Genomic DNA, 15,669 nt, shown 5'->3' with positions numbered 1-15,669 from the left:
CATAAATACATTTTGCCTAAGTCTATTGAAAATAATTTTCAAAGCAAATCACTAGAACTTCCTAAAGCTAATCACATTTACAATAAGAGTAAGAGCTTTTTTTATGTTTGCTATTTTTAACACTCTTGTTTTTTAATAGTTCTGCAACAATAGTTATCATATTCTATTTAACAACATTCTATGTAATCTTGTTGTCATGGAGAGAACTACACACCTGCCCTGGAGAAGACATAGGCCCTCATTCTGACCCTGGCGGTCGGTGATAAAGCGGCGGCCAAGCCGCCAACAGGCCGGCGGTCTAAAATATGCAATTCTGACCCTGGCGGGAACCGCCAACACAGCCCGCCAACTTAACACTCCGCCCGCCACAGCGGTACAAACAAACAGCACGGCGGTTCCCGCCAACAGCCAGGCGGCAGACAATGTACCGCCCACCCTATTACGACCCACCAATCTGCCACCTTTTCCGGGGCGGGAGCACCGCCGATAAGAACACGGCGGAAACAGACTACGAACGGGAAAACGCTCACCTCTACGCACTCCACGCGAGATTCCGGCAGTATGGAACCAGAGTTGCAGGTCATCCCCGCACTCCTATTCCTGCTCATATACCAGGAGCACGCCCGGCGGCGCGGAAGACATCGGTGAGTACTGCACCTACGACACAGGGGAGGGAAAAGATTACCGGCACACACCCACCCACCCACACCCACTACAACACACACATCAATGCATTCCCACAGATCACTGTCACAACCCACAAACCACCCCCCTCCGAAATAATGCAAAGACCAAAAGAAGAGATCATAAACGGGCAGATATATTGAAATATGTACACCAGTAATCCCAATAAATAAATAAATAAACTATGTACAAAATATATACAGCTACTAAATGTAGTCCAACCACTGTCCGTGGATCACAGGGGTCCTGTGCAAAGGGGCAAGGCCCAGTCCCACGACAAGAACTCCACGGAGAGAACACTGCAGGGGCATCAGAAAGAAAATAGGACAGGCACCTCAGGGGGAAGGGAAGGGGGGGCACCTCAGCCACTTGAGTACACGACGCCAGATCCACGAGGGGACTCCATGACCACTGGCCCATCCTGGGGAGAGCAAAGCCACAGTCCAAACAGTCCATACAGTGGGTGGCCTGCCCACTGGGCCATCCTGGGGAGAGCAAAGCCACAGTCCATACAGTCCATACAGTGGGTGGCCTGCCCACTGGGCCATCCTGGGGAGAGCAAAGCCACAGTCCATACAGTCCATACAGTGGGTGGCCTGCCCACTGGGCCATCCTGGGGAGAGCAAAGCCACAGTCCAAACAGTCCATACAGTGGGTGGCCTGCCCACTGGGCCATCCTGGGGAGAGCAAAGCCACAGTCCATACAGTCCATACAGTGGGTGGCCTGCCCACTGGGCCATCCTGGGGAGAGCAAAGCCACAGTCCATACAGTCCATACAGTGGGTGGCCTGCCCACTGGGCCATCCTGGGGAGAGCAAAGCCACAGTCCAAACAGTCCATACAGTGGGTGGCCTGCCCACTGGGCCATCCTGGGGAGAGCAAAGCCACAGTCCATACAGTCCATACAGTGGGTGGCCTGCCCACTGGGCCATCCTGGGGAGAGCAAAGCCACAGTCCATACAGTCCATAACAGACCCCACTGCCACTGGAGGAGGCAAGTTGGCCAGAGGACATCCTGCAGCCCTGCCCGAGATAGATCCTGCCCTGCCACGTCTGCCAAAGGGCCAGCGGTTCTTGCCTTGAAGGGCCCAGTTCAGCGGTTCCTGAGACGGCGGGGCCCAGTTCAGCGGTTCTTGAGACGGCGGGGCCCAGCGGAGCGGTGCGTGAGACGGCGGGGCCCAGCGGAGCGGTTCTTGAGACGGCGGGGCCCAGCGGAGCGGTGCTTGAGACGGCGGGGCCCAGCGGAGCGGTGCTTGAGACGGCGGGGCCCAGTTCAGCGGTCCTTGCCCTGAAGGGCCCAGTTAAGCGGTTCTTGAGACGGCGGGGCCCAGCGGAGCGGTGCGTGAGACGGCGGGGCCCAGCGGAGCGGTGCTTGAGACGGCGGGGCCCAGTTCAGCGGTTCTTGAGACGGCGGGCCCAGTTCAGCGGTCCTTGCCCTGAAGGGCCCAGTTCAGCGGTTCTTGAGACGGCGGGGCCCAGCGGAGCGGTGCGTGAGACGGCGGGGCCCAGCGGAGCGGTGCTTGAGACGGCGGGGCCCAGTTCAGCGGTCCTTGCCCTGAAGGGCCCAGTTAAGCGGTTCTTGAGACGGCGGGGCCCAGCGGAGCGGTGCGTGAGACGGCGGGGCCCAGCGGAGCGGTGCTTGAGACGGCGGGGCCCAGTTCAGCGGTCCTTGCCCTGAAGGGCCCAGTTAAGCGGTTCTTGAGACGGCGGGGCCCAGCGGAGCGGTGCGTGAGACGGCGGGGCCCAGCGGAGCGGTGCTTGAGACAGCGGGGCCCAGTTCAGCGGTTCTTGAGACGGCGGGGCCCAGTTCAGCGGTCCTTGCCCTGAAGGGCCCAGTTCAGCGGTTCTTGAGACGGCGGGGCCCAGTTCAGCGCTCCTTGCCTTGAAGGGCCCAGTTCAGCGGTTCTTGAGACGGCGGGGCCCAGTTCAGCGGTCCTTGCCTTGAAGGGCCCAGTTCAGCGGTTCTTGAGACGGCGGACGGTCTATGGCCAACTGCTAATTGCCTGGTGGTGCCCTCCTGGGCAGCGGGGATGGTGCTCCTTCACTGCCCACCTGGGCTGTGGGTGGTGGGGCCCTCCTGGCCAGCTGGGCTGGGTCCTCCCTGGGCAGCGGCTATGGGGGTGGTGGGCTCTCCCGGGGCAACTGTGCCGGTTCCTCCCGGGGCAGCGGCTATGGGGGTTGTGGGCTCCTCCTGGGCAGCAGGCCTGCTGCCTGACCTCTCCGACTTGCTGCCCTTGCCCTCCTTAGTCGTGGGCCTGTGGCCCTTTCCTCCCTTTGGAGCTGTGGCTGGTGACTGTCTCTGGGTGGTGTCCGGGGGGGATGTAGAAGGCGGGCTCCTGCGGCGCCCCTTCCGCCTTCTGCTCCTCTTCCCAGGGGGTGGGCTGGCTGTCCCCTTGCTGCTGGGCGAAGATCCAGACATGCGGGCTGGCGGGCTCCAATACCCCTGCACCCTTGTCAAGGGGGCTGCAGGGCTGGTGGTGGCTGAGGTGCTCTTCTTACCCCGACGAGAAGGAGGGGGGGGCTCAGGGTCAGGAAAGAAGTTAGTAGTGGCGAGGAAGAGCTTCTTGGGACAATGGAGAGTGGTAGGTACAGTGGGAATGGGAGTGGAGGGAGAGGATGTGGTTGTAGGTGAGTCACGTTTGCTGTCTTTGGGTGCAGGTGCAGGAGGGATAGGCTGTCGTGAGGTGGATGGCTGTTGGGTGGGTGGGTGGCTGCGTTTGTGTGGTGTGGAAGATGGGGTGACAGACACAGTGGGAGAGGACACAGGGGACGTGTAAATGGCAGTGGGGGTGGTGACTGCACGTGTGCGGACTGGAGTGGAGGGTGTGCTGGTGATGGAAACACTGGCTGATGGTGAGGTGAATGGAGGTGTGAGTGTAGACGTCACAGGGAGGGAGGAGGGAGACGAGGAGGTGGGGGTCACAGAGGTGGTAGTGACTGTTGGCATGTCTGCATCGGAATGTTGCGTGTGTGAATGTCTGCGTGATCTGTGGTGCTTATGTTTGGATGAGCTTCTCTTGGGTGTTGAGGTGTGTGCAGGCTGGTCTGATGGTGTGGGTGGGACAGGCAGAGGAACAGGAGACTGGGAGGAGGGAGTTAGTAGAGGCAGGCAGGAGACAGGGACAATGGCTGCCGTCAGTGCTGAGGCCAGAGCCTGGAACGATCGCTGATGGGCAGCCTGACCCGAATGAATGCCCTCCAGGTACGCATTGCTGCGATGAACCTCCCTCTCCACCCCCTGGATGGCATTCAAAAGGGTAGTCTGCCCAACAATGAGCGTTCGGAGGAGGTCAATGACCTCCTCACTGAGGGCAGCGGGGGTAACAGGAGCAGGGCCTGAGGTGCCTGGGGCGAAGGAGATGCCCGGCTTCCTGGCAGAGCGGGCACGGGGCGAACGCTGAGGGGCTGCTGGGAGGGCGGAGATGGTGCGCTGGGTGGCGGCTGTACCTGTAATGGCGGGGGGCACGGATGGTGCCACCCCCGCAAGGGAGCCCCCTTCCGAGGACGTGTCCGTGTCGCTGCAGGCTCCAGTCGTCCCCGTCGTGGAGCTCCCCTCGCCCTCCGTCTCACTGGTCCAGTCTGACTCTGTGGCATGGCCCTCCTGGGCCATGTGAGATGCAGCTCCCTCCTGCCCCGATGCCACTTCTCCTCCGCCTGATGATGCTGATGCACACAAGCACAGAAAGACAAACAAAAAGGGGGGGGGAGAGAGAAATAAAGGGATATTGAGTACATGGATCTCCGGTACAGTTAGCGGACATGACAGACACAGATGCCCCCTGCACTAAGTTGCGCACTTGGGGTCCGCTACGCATTCCGTGGAACATGCCCTACACGCCTAGAGTTGACAACTGCACCCATGGATGACACGGCCCAGGGATGGCTGTACTGACAAACTACTGAGGGTGGTGGCTGGGGACACAGGGGCTTACGGGGGTGCCCAGCCTACAGATATCGCCCTGGCCTAGGGGGACCCCCAGCCCTCCTCCCCCAACCAGACACCTCCACTGCGCGACAACAGAGTAGATAATGCTTGTACTCACCCCCTTGTGTCTGCTGTGCTGCCCTCATGCGCCCATCCAATTCAGGGTAGGCCACCGCCAGGATCCGGAACATCAGGGGGCTCAGTTGACGGCAGGCACCCCGCCTACGTTGGGAGGCCATCCCCAGCAGAGACTCGGCGGTCTTCTTGGTCCCGCGGCGGATGTCCTCCCACCTCTTGCGGCAGTGGGTGCCCCGTCGATGGTGGACCCCCAGGGTCCGGACTTCCTTGGCGATGGCACGCCAAATCCCAATCTTCTCATGGGCGCGGACCTATGTGACACGTACAGGGAGGGAGAAATACCACGTTCAAGTTTGTCAGCATTTTCCTTTCCAGTGGCCCAACGCACCCCATCCCCGCCAGGCCCCCCGCCATGCCCCCCGCCAGGCCCAACATGCCCCCCATCCCCGCCAGGCCCCCCGCCAGGACCCCCGCCAGGCCCAACATGCCCCCCATCCCCGCCAGGCCCCCCGCCAGGCCCAACATGCCCCCCATCCCCGCCAGGCCCCCCGCCATGCCCCCCGCCAGGCCCAACATGCCCCCCATCCCCGCCAGGCCCCCCGCCATGCCCCCCGCCAGGCCCAACATGCCCCCCATCCCCGCCAGGCCCCCCGCCAGGCCCCCCGCCAGGCCCAACATGCCCCCCATCCCCGCCAGGCCCCCCGCCAGGCCCCCAAGCCAGCCAGTGGCCCCAAATCCATATTGAATTAAACTCACTTGTTGGTCTGGAGGACCGTAGAGTAGCGCATACTGGGGGAGGACCCCATCCACAAGTTTCTCCAACTCCTCTCCAGTGAAGGCAGGGGCCCTTTCCCCAGGCGCAGCAGCCATTGTCCCTTCCAGACCGAGGTCACAGCAACACTTGCAGTATAGGTCCTCTCCTGTGAAAGTTCAAGTCGCAAGTGGATAAGTAGATAGAAAATGGCGGTGACGTCCGCGGCGGTGCGTACCGCGGCGGTGCGTCCCGCCACCGCCGGCGCCCTTCGCCATGGCTCCTGAAACCCATAGGCTTCAATGTTAACCAATGCGGCTTTGCGCCGCGGTCTTCGCCCGCCGCGGTGTGCCACGCCAGCGCATTGACCTCACATCCCATTGTCACACTTCACAGGTCAGGCAGCCGCCATTTCCAGGGCCCACATGGCTCAATTTCAACTGCGTCACACAGGCCTAGGCCTTGCATAGCCACTCAGACACGCCATTCACTGCATAGAGAATCGTATACTGTGCTAGCTGTGAGTACGTACCTGTGGGTTGCTTGACTGTGTGCTCCATGTTGTCCTTCCTAGGCACCGTCCGCTGGGTTGGGCGAGGAGACGGATGAATCCTCCCGTGTACCGACCGCTGGTGGACCTGTCGACAATGGAAGAACGCCACATTATCCTGACCTACCGTCTTAACCGTGCCACTATCCATGAACTGTGTGCCCAGCTGGAGCCCGACCTGATGTCCCCCATCCGCCAACCCACAGGGATTCCCCCTCTGGTGCAGGTCATGTCAGTACTCCATTTCTTGGCAAGTGGGTCATTTCAGACAACCGTGGGAATTGCTTCTGGGATGTCTCAGCCCATGTTTTCGAAGGTGTTATCCAGAGTGTTGTCTGCCCTGATGAAATCCGTGAGGAGCTACATCATTTTCCCTGAGGTGGGCGAATTGGCTACAGTGAAGGGTGATTTCTACGCCCTTGGACATATTCCCAACGTAATTGGTGCCATTGATGGGACCCATGTGGCTTTGGTTCCCCCAAGAGACAGGGAGCAGGTGTACAGGAACAGAAAAAATTACCATTCAATGAACATCCAGGTGGTGTGTTTGGCTGACCAGTACATCTCGCATGTAAATGCCAAATTCCCAGGGTCAGTGCATGACGCCTACATCCTCAGGAATAGCAGCATCCCTTACGTGATGGAACAGCTACAGAGACACCGTGTATGGCTAGTGGGGGACTCTGGGTACCCCAACCTGTCGTGGCTACTGACCCCAGTAAGGAATCCCCGGACCAGGGCAGAGGAACGGTACAATGAGGCCCATGGGCGTACTAGGAGGGTGATCGAACGCACCTTTGGCCTCCTAAAGGCCAGGTTTAGGTGCCTGCATATGACAGGTGGATCCCTAATGTACTCACCTAAGAAGGTGTGTCACATCATCGTGGCCTGCTGCATGCTTCACAACCTGGCTTTGCGCCGCCAGGTGCCTTTCCTGCAGGAGGATGGTCGAGACGGTGGTGTTGTGGCAGCGGTGGAACCTGAGGAGAGTGACGAGGAGGAAGACGACGGGGCTGAAACAGACAACAGGGACAGAATCATTGAACAGTACTTCCAATAGGACACAGGTAACATTTCAAAGATAATTTAGTAAATGTTAACTACTCTCCAGCATCTCTGCTGCCTGTCTATTTGCCCCAGTGTATGATGACTGAGTTTTGGCTTTTCCCTCCCTATTTCAGATCTGGGGTCCCCACTACGAGTCCTGTGCTTCGTTTCCCCATGGACTACAGCTTTGTGGCAGCTGTTTGTTGACTTCACCATGTACAAGGACATATTTGCACTGTCATGTCAATTACAATCTATTGAAATCACAGCCAGACTCCAGATATTTTGGTGCAAAATAGGTGTTTATTTAAGTGCTCAAAATGGGATGGGTGGTTTCAAGTGGGTGGGGGCTATGGTGAAGGAATGTCCATGGCAGAGTCCAGAGTAACAGTCACACAGGTGCATTGTCCAGAGGCCTGTGGAGAGATGGAGCATGGGCAGTTCAAGGATGGACAGGGTGACAATGTGGGACAGTGGGATGACATCAGGTGGTATCCATTGCTGGCGGGGGTCTTGACATCCTACTCTGTCTTCTTGCAAGATCTCAGGGCCCTCTTGCGGGGTGGTTCTTCTCCTGCAGGAGGTGGGGGTCTGGTGGGCTGCTGCTGTGCGGGGGCCTCCTGTCCACTAGCGCCGGCGGAGGTGGTTGGCTGTTCTTGGTCCAGGCTAGTGGCAGGGGCCCTTGGGTGTTGTTCAGTGTCCGCCCTGTTGTTGACGAGGTCCTGCAGCAGCCCTACCATGGTAACCAGGGTGGTGTTGATGGCTCTGATGTCCTCCCTGTACCCCCGATAGTGTTCTTCCTGCAGTACCTGGATCTCCTGGAACCGGGCCAGTACCGTCGCCATCGTCTCCTGGGAGCGGTTGTATGCTCCCATGATGGTGGTGAGGACCTCGTGGAGAGTGGGTTCCCTGGGCCTCTCCTCCCCCCCCTGTCGCACAGCTGCCCTCCGAGTTCCCCTGTTTCCCTGGGCCTCTGCCCCCTGGCCGGTGTGCCCACTACCACTGCCCCCAGGTCCCTGTTGTTGTTGGGGTGGTGGGTTATCCTGGGTGCCCTGTAGTGGTAGACACACCGCAGATTGACGCGCCCTGGAGACAGAGGCATGGGCCCGCTGGGTGGGAGCTGTGCTGGTGTTCCCAGAGGGGTTTGGGTCTGTAGTGGCCTGGGCCTGTGTGAGGGGAACCGACTGTCCAGAGGTCCCCGATGGTCCGGGCTGGTCATCGGTGTCCAGGTCGACAGAGCTGCTGTCATCGCTGACGGCCTCTTGGGTGGGGGGTGTGGATAATTCTGGCCCCTCCGCCGCGGTGTGTTGACGGTCGGGTCCTGCAGGGGTATAGAGGTATGGTTATAGTTTCAATGTGTGGCATATGGGTGTATCTGTGGGTTCTCGTGTCCCCAAGTGCTGGCATTCGTGTGTGGGGGCTTTGGTGAGGGTGGCTTGTGGGGGGGATGTGTATATGCATTGGGCATGCTTTGGTGATGGGTGTCCATGCTTAGTGGACGCATGCAGGCCTAGGTTTTGGGATGTGTGGGTTGTGATGGTGAGACATTGGCGGGGAATAGGTGTGCTGGGGGTGGGGGTGAGGATGGTGGTGGGGGTGAGGATGGTGGTGGGGGTGAGGATGGTGGTGGGGGTGGGGGTGGGGGTGAGGGTGGGGTTCGAGGATGGGGGTGAGGGTTGGGGTCTGATTTGGCATGCAGGTGGGGGGGAAGCAGTATTGAAGCTTCAACTTACCAGTATCCATTCCTCCGCCGACTCCTGCGAGGCCGTCAGGATGCAGGATGTTCAAGACTTCCTCCTCCCATGATGTGAATTGTGGGGGTTGAGGTGGGGGTCCTCCGCCAGTCTTCTGCACGGCGATGTTGTGCCTGGATACCATGGAACGCACCTTCCCCCGTACGTCGTTCCATCGCTTCCTGATGTCTTCCCGATTTCTGGGGTGCTGTCCCACTGCGTTCACCCTGTCGACAATCCTCTGCCATAGCTCCGTCCTCCGGGCAATGCTGGTGTATTGTATCTGTGTGCCGAACAGCTGGGGCTCTACCCGAACGATTTCCTCCACCATGACCCTGAGTTCTTCGTCTGTGAAGCGGGGTTGTCTTTGGGGTGCCATGGGGTGGTGTGTATGATGTGTGGGGTGGAGTATGTGTATTTAAGTGAGTTGAGTGTGGTAGTGTGTGTTGTTTTGTGTGTGGATAGTGTGTGGGTGATGGTGTTGAGTGGCTGTGGCTGTTATTTTTTGGATGCTGGTGTCTCGCTCTTGCCTTCTTTACGAATTTTTTAGCATAGGGGTTTGTGGGTGATGTGGGTGGGTGTTTTATATTGTATTGTGTGTGTGGGAGTGGTGTGTGTATGTGTATCAGGTGTGTGGGATTCAAATCGTCCAATGTGGCTGAGTTTTGTTCGTTTGTGTGTATTCTGACCGCGGCGGTGTGTCCCGCCAATGGAATACCGCGTTTGAATGACCGCCGCGTGGATTCGTGGGTCGTAATGGCATGGGCGTATTTCTGTTGGCGTGACGGTGGAGGTTTTGTCACCTCCACCTTTCCGCCGACCGCTGGTCTGGCGGTCTGTTGTGGCGGTCGGATTTTCGGAGGTTTGCCTTCTGTGGGTCAGAATGACCGTGGCGGGTTTCCGCGACCGCGGCGGGATTATGGAGGATTTCTGACCGGCGGTAGGCGCCTTTTACCGCTGAGGTCAGAATGACCCCCATAGTTTGCACTGTTCTGTAAATGCACGGTAGAAGACCAATGGGTTTACCCAAAGAAAGTTAAAATTTAACACTGATTAAACAATGTTCTTTGCTATCCAAAGAAAGTTAATATCTGATACATACCACTGATCAAACAAAAGAGATATTTGCTTAGATTTCATTCAATGCAGGGAAGCAACCAAAGTTGAGAGAGGCAGTAGAAATGCACTATTTCTACCAGGGAATAGTGCATTTCTGCTGTCTCCTAGCACACTGTAAGTTGCCTAGTACCAATGCAGGCACCCTTGCACCATGCAAGGGTGCGTGCGTTAAAGGCAGGATTGTTTTATAAGTGAAGGGCACATTCCTGCACAAAAGTAATCCTTAGATGCATATTCCTCATTCTATGTGTGCTGCAAAATGCAGCATACTTAGAAAGAGAAAGTAATGTGGAGAAATAAATATTTCTGGAGAAATGACTGGGAAATCACTGGGAAGGAGCAGCATTTTGACACATTCTTAGGTTTACTACTTTCAATAAATCTGGAAATCCGCCAAAATAAATGCATGGATACATGAGAATTCCCATGCTCCACTCATGTCATGCCTTCCCAACACAAGGTAAAGGTAAACAGCTCTGTGTGTTGCCTTGTGATACTTAGCATTTACGAAACACACAAAGTGGCTTTGCATGGCTTAGTAAATACCAAAAGTGAAGCAACTCAAATGCAAAACCTTAGTCAATCTGCCTTAAGTGAGAAACAATAAAAATGCATCAGGGATGCGCCACTTTTTTGGCACAGCCATGGCACAAAATGTTATTTGTGATTAACAAAGCCACACAAATCAGACTTGAGTGGCTTTGTGTGGGATTTTCTCCAAAAAGAAACACAAGTCAATTCATATTGCTGCCTTGCATATCTTTGCATTAGGTAGGTGTTCTATGGTGAGTGATTGGGCTTTCCTATGTATTCACCCCTGGATTTTAGCACATCCCCAAATTCACTAAAGCTAGTAAACTTAGGAATGCAGCCAAAAGCTATGCCTCATTGAAACAGGCATAACTAGGAGAGATATATTTATTTCTCCTTGTTACATTGCTTCCTCACACACAGAAAGAGAAAAATGCCTTTAAGGTGCCTGTCTATAATGCAGGCACTCTTGTACAATGGTGCAAGGATGTTTGCCTTACTGTAGGCAGCAATCAGTGCATGAGTGCTAGGAGACATGATGCATTTCTGCTGTCGCCATTTTACACAACCAAGTGCAGCAACTTTTACTTGCTGTCATGAGCTGGGAGAGAAAAACAGGAAATCTGGACCTTCATATCTTGGGTTTATGATATTCATTAGTCATGAGATATATTGAGACTTGACTTATCCCAAATGTTTTCATTTTCTATATGCTTAATTTAGATTGGATCTGTTCGCAGGTAGGAACCAATAAGCACAGGTGGGATATGTTTTTGCCTTTTTATGTTTATTAAGTAAATGGAGAGGATAATCCATGTTTTTTTTTTTGTCCCTGTTATTAACTTAGGAAAATGGGTATTCCTTACATTTATAGATTAAGGCATTAGAATGGGCAGTAACAACGTGAAAATTGTATGCAGGCTCTGCATTAAGCCCCGCTGCTGCCACCCAACACCCATCTGCGCACAACCAAAGCCAGACCCTGCACCAAGCTCCTCCATTGTGATCATATTCAGCTAATGTCCTTGCTGCACATGGCCCTGGGCTGCGCACCATGGTGGAAGTTGGTTGGAGTACAGCATCAAGGCTCCCTATAGTCACCCAACGTCCTGCTGCTCGCAGCCTTGGTCCATGCACAGCGGGTGGTATGGCCAGACCTTGCACCCAGTCCCCCTGCTGGCACTCAACCCCCTCACTCCATGCAGTCTCCAGCAGTGCAGAGCACGGGTTGGACCCCCATGGGTGCCCAAAACCTATGGCACCCAATCTGCATTTTCTTTTTCTTATTTGTTTTAGCTACCTCAGATGTACACAGTATCCACCACACAAGCTTTCATCCCATGATACTGCAGCTCCATGCACGCTTCCTCCTGTGAGGTATTAAGGGACTTCTGTGGGAGCTGCTCCACATATTTCCACCCAATGGTACACCACTGTACCATCGGGTGGAAGCTTGTGGAGAGACTCCAGCAGGAGTCCCATAATACTTCATGCAATGGCCACGATTGAGTCCATGAGTGTACCGCGGTACCCACAGCAAAAAAAAAATGAATTTAACCCCTGGGGTGGTCCCTCTGGGTCACCCCCACAAGTGCCAAGGGTTTGGAGTGTCCCTACCTGCCATCTTATACCATTTTTAAAAATAGTTTCAGGGCACACAGGCCAAGACCCCAAGTCCTGTAATGGCAGCCGTATTTGCTTCAAGCCAATTAGACCAAATGCTACCAAAATGCCTGGCTGGGCGAAAAGGACCCTCTGCTAAATAAGTATTACTTTTTTACATTTTTCAGTTAGCCCTTTTTTTAAAATGTCAGTTCAGCAGGACTCTTGAGGGACCATGTGTCCAGATATAACTAACATTTGTGCTCCTCATGACATCACCAACACCTATTTAGGTGCCTATATCTCAAAAACAGCTGAACATAAAACCACGTAATCACAAAAAGCATGCTTTTTGAGGAAAGTTCTGACTTTTTGCCAAATTTGTTGTAATTCAGTTTAGCCATTTTTTCTGTATAAGAGAGCAACATTTCCTTCTGGAATTAACACAGGAAATCAGCCTTTTGGGACACCCTCTTTTTGTTTCCAGCACGGTGGATCAGCATGAAAGTTTCCATGACAGAGCCAAGGTTGATTAACTTTTTAAAAAAAGATTTATTAGAGTTATTAGTGGACAAAACATTCTTTACATTGTCAAAAAAATCACTACCACACAAAGGACAACTGACAAAATCGTCTAGGTCTAATATTGGCTGTACCATTCAGATGCACCTCCATCAAGTCGCAGCATATCTTCTCTTTAGCAGCCATTACATCCAATAGGCAGACATAAAAAAGTTGAATAAACCAGTAAGTGGCTTGGAATAGATGTGTAAGAGAATCTGGTCTCAACTTCTGTGCCAGTGTTCTAGTGAAGCAACCACTAACATAAATACCTCTTATTGTTGTCTTATGTTAGAGATGGAAACAAGTAATTGATTAATAATAAAATGGCAAACAGGAAAGTCACTAAAATGCTTCTCCCTTTAGGTGGTTCATTAATATTGAGACAGGTACAGTAGCATCATTAGGATAAAGAAAATACATATTTTGTCATCTGAACAAAAGACATTATTGATATTGAAGCTTCTGCCTCATTTTCCAGATCATATTGCATATTTCAGGGTCCCAGAAGTGTGCTCCCTCCTGCTGGAGTGTATGTTGTTCATTTTAAAAATTAGTATTCTATTTAGATCTGGAAGAATGGTCCCTGGATGACTAGGTATGGATGGAACACGTTAATGTTAGAGGATCATGTGGGACTATTTCCTCCTGAGAACCAGGATACGTAGTAACATGTTCAATGTAATAACAACGTCCCTTCATTTCACAATGTTTCATGGTGATCCCCATCACTTTCTAGCTATTTCTTAAGTGTACTAAATGTAATCAATGACATTTAGACAGAATAGAATAGTTGTATCTCTTTGCAACATGCATAGATCCTCCAGAATTCACAATTCCATTATAAACGTTTGTTCATACCTTGTTTCTCAATGATTTCAAGTCACTCTGGATCCTTTCCTGTGTTGCCTTGTCTTCCTTAATGGGCTCCAGGTAATTCCTAATCAAGCTCTTCCAAAACTCCATTTCGTCCTTAAAAAATTTGATTTTCAAGACATCAAGAAGATATTTAAATTCATATATGTGAGAAGACAAATGCTGCTGGTAAATTCATTGCACATGACAATCACAACATTAATTTTCATCAGTAGAATTTCTAAAGCAAATTTTATATCAATATTTGTTCTCATTTCCCAAGGAAACAAACCATTTTGAGTGAACAGAGTTTTGTTTCCTCCTTTCCGACCAAATATCTATTATAAAGACCCACTCATGTGATAATTCAGTAACTCACCATACATTTCTAAGACTGTGCTCCAATCTCAGGATAAAAGGTTGTTTGGTTAGGGTTCTCTTTACATTACATCTTTAAAATATTTCATTTCTAATGTTAGGTTCCTTCTTTCAGTTTGAATCTAGAGTTTTTAAAAGAAGCACATATGCTGCCTAAGTCCACAAGTCGTTACATTAGGAGGTTGGATTCTCTAAATTTGCTATTTTAGCCCCTTACATGACAATGCATGACAGTGCTGCATTGAGTGTGTAACACTGCTGAACGCTACTCCCTATCAATATTTCCTAGCAACAGAGGGAAAGATGGATGGGGATTGATCATGTGGGTCTGGTAAGGGAATTTCTGAGACATTCTTTGTAATCATTGAAATGTTGGTTGGATCCGCTACATATCTCATAGTGTATTTCCTGAGGGTTGTAATGAGGAGCCCTGTAATTACCTGTACAACTGGGGATTAGTCTCCTTTATGTTTTTCTAACCCCGCCTTCTTAGACAATTTGAAATGGGTATGGATCCTGATGGTCATCTGACATGAAGGATTCACAGGGAGTATTGCCAGAAGGACGTATGTCCTGGGCCTCACAATATGAGTAACAGCTCTGTAGGTTGAGCAGTGTGTAAGGGGCTATATGTCTGTTTTTGGAGTAGGAACTAACTGTCAGTAGCCACAGCCTCACTGGTTTTTGCATTTGTCCATGAATCTTGGTGCCCTACATTTTACATCCACCCCGCAAAGGAGAAAGAGAGTAACATCCCATAAGCAGTCCACAGGATTAAGTCCTGTTTCTTACGAACCACCACCAATGTCTCCTTAAAGATGTCTAGCTCTAAGAAAAAAAAGCTGAAGGAGAATCACATGTTTTCGTAATGCATGGTAAAGGACCCCTTCCTCTACTGAGAGTAAACAAGGGCATGTATGGGAGAGAGTCTAGTATAAATGATCCCTGTACCTGTGTGCACATGAGTGGAATTACATGTTCATAATATGATGTGTATTGTTTAGGATGTCTGAGTGGAGCTGACCTTCCCAAATGAGATTCCTTATTTTGGTGTGGAAATTGGTCATACCTTTTGACTTTTTCATTGCACAAGCCTGGTTTGAGGGAGGGTGAAGTTAATGCGAAAGACAGCCTTCCCAATTGGAGATCCAGTAGAAATACTACATGATCAGTGGATGGAGACACAGAATTGTTCTGCCACCCAATTTAGGATGGAGTGTCCAGCATAACCTACTCCTAGCAAGAATGTCATGTACACTATAGCTGTGTTTCATGAAAAAACATATGTGTGCTCCTAACACACAATGTGTAAAGTTTATACTCTGGGACACTTGAAATGAGAATGTTAGAAATGTACCCTCATTGCCAATTTCCGTCTGGAGCAATGGGAATTCGAACATGTCACAAAGATATTGTGGAATTGCTGCCACAGATCATTTCCAACAAGGGGACTCCAACCATATCCGAAGCAGCCTTGTTTGGGAAAAATACCTGCTGCTATGTTGGAAACAGCACTGCCCTGGCGGATTAAAACCGCCGGGACAACCATGGCGGGAAACCGCCGGTCCCGGTGGTGCGACCGCAGCGCTACCGTCGCGGTCATAATAAGGCAGATTGTACCGCCAGCCTGTTGGCGGTACAATCGCCAAAACAACCCTGGCGTTCTTTGACCGCCAGGGTTGTAATGAGGCCCTTTGTTTGCTTTTAAAAGACTTATGACACATATCTCAACATATACTTATTACATTTTAATTGTTCTGACCTGCATCTTATCAGATAAATATTATATAGTTTTCTAAACACTGTGTGGTGTATTTTTTGTGGTGCTATATGGTGTTATTGTATGATTTATTGC

The 15,669-nt window shown here is 52.2% G+C and overlaps 1 protein-coding gene across 1 annotated transcript in view; it reads right to left on the bottom strand.

Annotated features, from left to right (window-relative positions):
• The window catches only part of LOC138295883 (chitin synthase chs-2-like), a 442,200-nt gene that overhangs the window by 74,709 nt on the left and 351,822 nt on the right, over positions 1-15,669 (bottom strand). The window contains exon 16 of the mRNA XM_069234486.1: positions 13,443-13,553. Coding sequence (XP_069090587.1) covers positions 13,443-13,553 — 111 coding nt within the window. The remainder of the gene's footprint in view (positions 1-13,442; positions 13,554-15,669) is intronic.

Source organism: Pleurodeles waltl, chromosome 5 (genome assembly GCF_031143425.1).
Source record: "Pleurodeles waltl isolate 20211129_DDA chromosome 5, aPleWal1.hap1.20221129, whole genome shotgun sequence".
NCBI lineage: Eukaryota > Metazoa > Chordata > Amphibia > Caudata > Salamandridae > Pleurodeles > Pleurodeles waltl.
This window is presented reverse-complemented; position numbering and strand designations above follow the sequence as displayed.